Source organism: Eucalyptus grandis, chromosome 1 (assembly GCF_016545825.1).
Source record: "Eucalyptus grandis isolate ANBG69807.140 chromosome 1, ASM1654582v1, whole genome shotgun sequence".
Lineage (NCBI taxonomy): Eukaryota > Viridiplantae > Streptophyta > Magnoliopsida > Myrtales > Myrtaceae > Eucalyptus > Eucalyptus grandis.
Window position 1 is genome coordinate 42632164 of NC_052612.1, and position 8938 is coordinate 42641101.

The 8938-nt window shown below is 39.5% G+C and overlaps 2 protein-coding genes across 2 annotated transcripts; both read left to right on the forward strand.

The window, feature by feature from the left end:
- The first annotated feature begins 2225 nt into the window (after positions 1-2225).
- On the forward strand, positions 2226-4012 carry LOC104414457 (somatic embryogenesis receptor kinase 1-like). Its single transcript, XM_039299363.1, has 5 exons — positions 2226-2420; positions 2511-2660; positions 2706-2821; positions 2933-3504; positions 3558-4012. The coding sequence occupies exons 1-5, from the start codon at positions 2226-2228 to the stop codon at positions 4010-4012; spliced, it is 1488 nt and encodes a 495-aa protein (XP_039155297.1).
- Positions 4013-6274: 2262 nt separating this feature from the next.
- LOC104414464 (probable LRR receptor-like serine/threonine-protein kinase At4g29180) lies at positions 6275-8480 on the forward strand. The gene is made up of 7 exons (XM_039299366.1): positions 6275-6415; positions 6512-6638; positions 6733-6795; positions 6870-7056; positions 7360-7447; positions 7523-7639; positions 8229-8480. The coding sequence occupies exons 1-7, from the start codon at positions 6275-6277 to the stop codon at positions 8478-8480; spliced, it is 975 nt and encodes a 324-aa protein (XP_039155300.1).
- The last annotated feature ends 458 nt before the right edge of the window (positions 8481-8938 follow it).

Genomic DNA, 8938 nt, shown 5'->3' on the forward strand with positions numbered 1-8938 from the left:
GCAAGTCGGCTAGAATAGGCCCTTATTTGAAACTATCATAATCACTTTAAGCCATTTTTATAAAGAATATGGGGCATTTTATGCCATTATTTGAAATAAGGTCTATTTCAAATCCTTATTTAAAAAAATAATAACACTTTGAGTCCTTATTTTTCCTTTCTCATATGATCAACAACAGAGAAAGATCTCAACAAAATGGGGGTTCAAGCATTGCCTCATGTCAACATTTGGACCGCCGTACATTTATTTCATTAGCTTTCTTGGCCAGTCTTTTTTATGTACTTTTAATTGATATACTGATGGCAAAAGACAAAAAGAAGAAGAAGAAGAAAGTGAATACTTGAATTTTTATGATAATTAATTATATTTTATTTGCAAAAACGTAGAGAGCTTAAAAGACTTTGAGAGGGTACGTATGATCAAATTAGTGTGCTGTTCTATGCACTGCCATTTATTTATACACAATCTGATTGGATTAGATTACATCAATCATGTAAAATAACCTGTTGGGTTGAACAGCTTAAAAGAACTTGAGAGGGTACGTATAATCAAATTAGTGTGCTGTTCTATGCACCGCCATTTATTTATACACAATCTGATTGGATTAGATTACATCAATTATGTAAAATAACCAGTCGGGTTGAACACAAAAATCGAGGAGCAATTTTCTCTGGGTTTGTAAGTACTATAAGATGACATTTTCTAGGAGGGACATATCCGCTATTTGAACACAACACAAAGTTAGCAGATAGAGATTTGTATTGGTCGGGCTTATATAATAATTGATATCGACTCGTGATTGATAAATGAATTGTGTTCATGTTTGTCTCGTGTCACCGTTACTTTGACACAAAATGAAAATCAGCTCATGAAGCTATATATCTAATTAGTACTCTCTCTTTTTTTGGGTTAAAATCTAATTAGTACTTAACCCTGATGAATGTATTGGTGTTTACTGACGAAGTCGTGGGTGCAGTCCTAGTGAAACATTCTACAATAGGGGATTTTTCCGCAAAGGGGGGCGTCCTGATTCGCGACATCCATTTCGCAAGCGTGTAATTCAGAACCAGAAGACTTGGGCAAAAGATCGCAGTGTGAGTGGAGTATCTGAGGGGTGCGGGTTTGGTCTTGTTAGTCTCAACACATAGGAGCAGATTGCTTTTGCCCCAGGAAAAAGGAACAGAAAACCGCGTGATATGAGCGAATCATTTCTGACTTAGGTCAAACTTTTTGATTCTTTGATACGAGACGAACATCAACCCACCAAGCACTATATCTAATTAGTACTTAACCCATGTTAAAAAAAAAAAAAAAAAGGGGGAAAATGAGAAGATGACGGCAGCGGTGCCGCCCCCATCAATAATTTTCTCAAGGAAACCGAAATCCCTGAGAGAACCGTGGATCCCATTTGGTGGGTCCCACCAACTGGAATTCAATAAATAAAAAATAAAAATCAAATAAAAAGGCTAGAAAAAGGTACTTATTATCAACATAAAATATCTTTACATAGAATTTAGAAAGAGGGGTTTAACCGGTTTTATTATGAGACAAAATAAAAGTTGGATTTATATTAATAACACCTCAATGACTAAACATTTGTTCACACTTGCAGTCTTGAATGAAAATATTCATCAATGAACACGGTAAAAACAATGTCAAAATAAAGAGTTGAATACCTAATTTGCGTAGCTTAAAACCGACGCAAACCAAGTTATGCAAAGTTAACTCAATAATCGAAATCAGGATCATCTTGTGACTAGCTAAAAATGAATTTTCTAATTAAAATTTAAGTATATTGAATTTGTTTGATCAAAAGTTTTTACCTCAATACTTTTTTCTTTTGTACAACCCCACTTTTTTACCATGCTAGCCAACTTTCAAATTTTTCACTTATTCTGTAATTCTTTGAAATCTCATTAAATTAAGTTAAAATGCATGTGTGAGTTGCTAATTTGACTTTTATTATATTTAGAATTAGCGAAAATATTTTTGTGAGTACTCTGCAAAAGAATGGAATTTTATATTTAAGTAGTTATGCAAAGTATTAATGGGCTAAGCAGGAATAGTCATCTTCTTCATGGAAAAAAATAATTATTATTCAATATATGAGAATTTTCTATCATGATTTATTTTCCAATTTTGTTTTGCTGGTTACCATTCCCATTGAATAGGAAGTTATGGTCCACAAGCAAGACCCCAAAAAAAAAAAATAGTACTTAACCCTGATGAATGTATTGGTGTTTCCTGGAGAAGTCGTGGGTGCATTCCTAGCGAAACATTGTATAAAAGTTAATTATTTCGCGAAGGGTGGCATCCTGATTCGCCAACATCCATTTCGCAGGCGTTTCATTCATAAACAGAAGTCCTGGGCAAAAGATCGCAGCGTGTGTGCAGTATTTGAGTGGGACGGGTGTGGTCTTGTAAGTCTCAGCCATAGGAATAGATTGCTCTTGCCCAAGTAAAAAAAAAGACAGAAACCGCGTAATTTGAGCAAATCGTTTTTGACTTAGGTCGAACTTATTGATTCTTTAACGTCAATATTTGGGAAGTCTCCTACAGTGATGCGGCCCACCGGAGGAAAATGGGAAGGGCCTGAGAAAGACGGGCTAAGAATTGCTAGTTTAAGTTTTTACGTGCTCGCCTACAAGAAAACTATTGAAGTTCTCATTGGATTTGAGTGATCTGAGCTTCAGTTTTCCTTTTAGGAGTCCAAAAGCCAAACCGTGGTCTTCAAATTTGCCACCATTGATCTTGCTAACGATGCTCCCGATTTTGATTCCGACTCGCCGCCTGCTTCTCAATCATCACCGGTTTGCCTGCCGTATTTTTCCAATTGAAGTTTCAAGAAACCGACGACGTCCTGCGAGGCCGCTGGTGGGGCTTCACTGCACCGGACAATTCAGCCTTCCAAATCTGGTTGTTCATGTTGTAGGCTAAGTGAATCTCTCCCGTTTCCTGGTTCTGATCTGGAGCTTTGCCATGGACGCCTTAAAAGGTTCACTGTCCATGAGCTACAGGCAGCTACCAACCACTTCAGCAATGAAAAGTTCGTGGCCAGGGGCGCGTTTGGCCGTGTATATGAAGGACTCTTGGCAGACGGCTCTCGAGTGGCTGTAAAAAGAATCGCCAAGCATTCCCATTTTGAAATGAGAGAGTTCCATGCAGAAGTGAAATTGGGTAACATGCTCTCGCATCCGAACCTGATCCAGGTTCTCGGCTTTTGCTCATCGTTGGAACTGAAAGAGTACATCCTCGTGTATTCCTTCATGGTTTATGGAAGCTTGTCCTCGTTTCTAAGAGGACGACCATCCGCGAATCTCCCGCTTGATTGGCCCACAGGGAAGAATATAGCTGTTGGAGCTGCGAGAGGGATTTCCCATCTACATGATCATGGCGTAATCCATCGGGACGTTAAGCCCCAAAACATCCTGCTGGGCGAGAACTTTGAGGTTTGTATTGGCGATTTCGGGATGGCCATCTTCATGGACAAGGATGAAGAGAAGGGTGTTGCCAAGGAAGCCATCTTCTTTAGCCTCAGCTTTCTCCGCACCAAACAGGTGGGACGTACGGTTATCTTGATCCAGAGCACTCGAAGAATGGAATGTGCTCGGTGAGGAGTGATGTCTATAGTTTCGGCATGACCCTTCTCGAACTCATCTGTGGTCGAAGTGCTCAAAGAAGGATCAGTCCACTGGGGCTGCTGCTACCCGAATGGGCAGGCGTGCTTGTCAAAGATGAAGAGTTGGAAAGGCTGGTTGATGCCAACATTCGGAGCGGGTATGAGGAAAGCGAAGTCAAGAAAATGATCCAGCTAGCTCTACTCTGCACACTACTCGGCCCTGAAAGACTACCTAATATGACGGAAGTAGTCCAAATTCTGGAAGGGGCTATCAACTTGCCGAAGAGACGGGAGTACCAAAATGATGCTATTACGCCCTCGTGTCAATTTGGCAGCCCAAATTTTGATATGGACATGGCGGAGTCTGGTTCTTGTCTCTGCCATGAAGACTGATCAATAACACATCCCAGATAATAATCCCCAGAGTTGTTGCTCAGCTTAAAAATCGACGATGAAAGTGTCCAGATTCTGAGAATTACATAAGACTTTGTATTGTAACCTGGACAATGAACGTGCTGCTTTGATGCTTTTCCACGTATGTTCATTTGTTGATTCTTTGGTTGTCATACAGCGAGACACTAGTCCATTTTACTTTGGCTAACCCCACTCCATGAATTAGCCTGGTCCGAGAACATGTTCAATAGTTCATGAATCTCCAAGATGTTGTAGTTACACACCTGTTTCCAAAAAGAGGCTTGATTGAGCGAAGTAAAAATTAAATAAATAAATCACGTCAAAGGGACAATCAATAAGAAATGCTAGGATTTATGGGCTAAATGCAAAAGCACCCATGGTAATGCATAACGACGATAGCTTTTCAATTGAAATGCAAGAAAATCAATAATATAGCTCACCTATAGCCGATCACCGGCTAGTTGCCATCGTGGCCGGCGACCGACCAAGGAAAAAGAAAAAGAAAGAAAAGAATAAAAAATAATTAAAAACTCGATTTTTAAAAATAAAAAATAAAATATTATAAAAATAAAAGGAATATGTGTTTGGTGAAAGAAGAAATGAGAGGCAGAAAACATTTTCCCATATTTAGAAGACATTTTCTTGTTGATGGAAAAAAATTTCCTACCAATTTATTTTCCATGAAACTAATGTCGAAAAATCCAAAAACGTTTTTCAAAGTTATCTTTCACCAAATGAATGAAGCATCAGATAGAAAATTAAGCATGCGGGAGATTTGGGTTTGAAATGAAAGTTTATAATTTTTCACGAGATAAAAAAAGATTCAGAACAAATTTGAGACTGCACTTAAATTTTGAAATTTTCTAAGGAGTCTGGCCTTTTTTTAGCGAGAGAATGTGTCAATGATAGGGGCAAAACGAAGGATTCTGTCCTTTTCTTCGACGGTTACCTCCCAAGGTTTCCAGTCAAACATCGGAGTGGGACCCAAATATCCCCCAAGAACTTTTAGAATTACAGCATCGAGAAATTCACATTGTCAACGGGAATCGGGTCATCGGAAAGCGGCAATTACTTGACCGTGACTTTGTCTGATGGTCAAAGCATCTCTCTCCATTTTACTGATTCTCACTATATGACCCATTCAAAGTTCAAACTGCAAGAAAAATACTTCTCATCTGCCCCCTTTGAAGTCGCCATGCTAGTTTCCCCTGCAGTCACTCATGATGCAATTGACAACTCATAAAACATATATTTCTCCTGATCATCATCCTCAAATCCTGTTCCTCTGATAAAAAGGAACATGTCTTTTGCGTAGACATTTGTTCAGGTGGTGACAGAGCACAAGGTTTGGTTTTCAGGAGCCGAGCGGAAGGAAAGAAATGGTCTTCAAATTCGCCACCTTTGATCCCACTCAAGATCCTGACGATTTCAACCATGCTTTTTCTCAATCTTCAGCATCATCACCATCAGCAGCGGCAGCGACAATCTGTCAGCCATGTGTTTATACCGACGGCTGCATCAGAGCTTTAGTCGGCCGGCTAGTTGTCGCTGGTACTTCTCGCATCTTAATGCTTCAGCCACGAAACTCGTGCGCTCATGCTCATAATTCTCTCGTTTGTGCTTGTGCCCATCGTTCCAAAAGTTCCTCGGGCCTATTTGTAGGCTCTGTAAGTCGGTTACTTTTGCTGAATAATACTTGCTGGATTCTTCCAGCAAACATCATGTTAAGGCGGAAGGGAAAGTGATTTGGAAAACAATAGACTACCCAAAAAAAAAAAAAGAAGAAGAAGAAGAAGAAGAGTGTCATCCTAGAGGGAGGGAGGATGATCATGATGTGCTAGATAGTTCTAGAGAGTCATGTTGGTCATATTTACCTGAGTTCCTAATAATTAATGAGCCTAAATTCATCCATGACAAGCATGCGAAACAAGTAAAATTTGAGAATACAACTTTCCCTGATTAGTCCAATGCTCCATAAGGTGCCAGAACTTCAATCCCTCTTCCCTTTTTTTCCCTCATTGTCATCTTCTCCTTGAATATAGCTCTTAAATTTTAGAAAATGCTGCCCTATAGGTTGAATTTCTCAACTGCAGGCATATTTCAAAGTTTTCCCTTCATATTCTACTTGTCAATCTTCAGAATTTGTTGTGTTAATACTCATTGCAAGATTTTGGTTTAGAACCTAGGGAAAGGATGCTGAAATTAAAGGATGGACCTTTTAAATATGGTGAGCTTGCGAAGATGACGAGGAACTTCGGAACAGTTCTGGTTGAAGGAGGATCTGGAAACGTATATTTCGGAACACTAGAGGATGGCAGCGAAGTTGCTGTGAAGGTTTTCTTTTGCTTCTCAATAAGAGGGTCCACGGAATTCCAAGCCAAGGTTAGATAGAACAAGGCAAACGGATGCTTATTTAGAAACTTGGTCCCAAACCACCGTCAGCATAGACACTGGTAAAGCACCCTTATGATATTGCAGGCAAAAAACCTCAGGGCTGTCGACCATGAAAATTTGGTTCCTCTGCTTGGATATTGTGATGGCACCAAAACCAAGGCGCTAATATATGAATTCATGGATGGTGGAAATCTGCGACAAAACTTATCAGGTACTTTATCATTCTCTTGTACAGTCCTTTCTCTAGAAAACCCTGAAAATGTCTGTTTCTCGTATATAATGGGGTAGATGTGTCAATTTAACAGGCGACAGGGCAAATTTCTGGACTTGGAGTAAGAGACTTCAAATTGCCTTGGATGTAGCACAAGGTATGTACATGAAATATCCACTATAGCAGTTTTCGCTCTGGCAGGGTTTAAGGAGTTTTTGCAATGAATTGCAGGTTTGGATTATCTTCATCATGGTTGCTATCCACCCATCATCCATGGAGACTTGAGTGCTGCAAATATCTGGTTGAATGAGAAAATGCAAGCTAAAATAGCTGACTTCGGTATCTCAGCTTTTGAACCTCGAGCTCTTGATTCTTATCCAACTTGTCCTCTGGGCACTCCAGGATACTTCGACCCTGAGTAATGGCTAAACTCAATCTTGTCCAATCTCTTTACACACAGAATCGGACATTCCCTAAGATTTTGTGTGTCACTTCTCATTTTTTAATATCCATCCCTTCTTCTCTACTTGGATACACGCGAAACGACCGGTGAAACATTACAAGGTTTATAGGTCTTATCTTCACTTTCTAGGTGGTTACAATCTGGACTTGACAAAATATATAAAGCACAAAAAAGATATATGACTCAATGAGATTCAAAAAGAAGCCTTATCATGACCTAGAACATGTTTTCTCATCCACATTCTCATGTCTTCTGCAGGTTTTATCCATATTCAAGGTCTGACAGAAAAAGTGATGTTTATAGTTTCGGAATCATACTCTTTGAGCTAATTACAGGACAACCGGCGGTAACTAGAGGCGCAGTGCGCAACGTGTTTTTACTTCAGTGGATGACTCCTATAATTGAAACTAAAAAAATACAGGTGATTATGGATCCAAGTTTACAAGGAAAGTTCAACATTGACTCGGCTTGGAAAGTGGTAGAGATTGCAAAGTCTTGTACACGACCAACTGGAGTAGAAAGGCCGGACATAACTCAGGTACTGGTGGTGCTGAGGCAATCTTTGGCAATGGAATTGGCATCTCAGTGCTGCCACTCCTAGGTGTCAAATTTATGTGCAAAAATATCTGCAGCAGTTTAGTGCTGTACCCAACTGGTGGCTTACGTTTCAGAGTTCATACTTGTATTTAAATTTGGATACCCGTAAGCTATTCTTGTCTCCGTGGCTATTCGTGTTGAATGTGGTTCTCAATAGAACACGACCAATATTCCCTACTTTTCAAAGTAATTTACCTATTGTCCTTCGTGGAAGAAAATGTCTGTAAGTCCTCTTTGTATGTCGGATTGGTTTACTCCAGCTTCTCATCCTGTTATTGCTTCAGAGCAGAATCCTTCTTCTACATCATAGCTAAAGACGGGAACCCAAAAATCGGAAAGGGATTATTTTGATCTCTCTCTGTGTTCGTGCTATCGTACCTCGAAACCAGAAACCGCCTTTCTGGGTTGTGGAAAATGTATCAAAATTAAAGAAAACTGTCGGACTACACCATGAACAAAAGGAGTTGTTTTGAAATGAAAAGAAACTATATTTTGTGCTTAAGAAATGAAGATACTTGATGTCTGTTAAGAATATCAGAGCACAGCCAACTCAGAGAGAATACTCTGCACAATCTGGTGTTGCTGCTGTGAAAAAGATCAGAGGAAGTGAAGCACGCAAGTCAGTGACATTGCCAGCCACGTGTCTGCATAATGTTCAGAATCAATTGACTGGGAAAGCCACGAAGTCGGTGATGAAGATTTCAAACTCCACGTGCTCAACTCAGAAAGAAGATCCTTTGCTGAAGAACAGTTATTCAGTTTTAGCTTGTGTAACAGATTAAAACAACAGTTTCTTCTTTCTGTTTTTAATCAGTTTTTCCATTCTTTAGTTCGTTAAGTTCTTCTTCGTCGAGTTCATGTAATACATATAGAAAAAACAGAGCAAGCCATTGAAGCATGCTCTGAGATGATCATTTTGTGCCTTGAATACACAGAAAGAGAAGTAAATCCAAAAGTTTCTTGTTAATTCTTCATCCTTCTTTCATTCTGCTCATCTTCACAATGTCGACCAAAAAAGAAAATGAAGATACTTGATGTATCTACTCTACTTGCTAAGAGGTTGAATTGATCTTCGAATATAAAGATCCGGAATAAAGTCAGGATGAAAACGAGTTTGTGGGTGGGCAAAGTCCAAGAGAGAGGAAAGTGGAAAATTCATCATCGGAAGAGATTGTGTAGCAATACCAATCAGATTGACGATTCTTGCAGCACCGCGGGGACAGTAGTCACGACATGACAT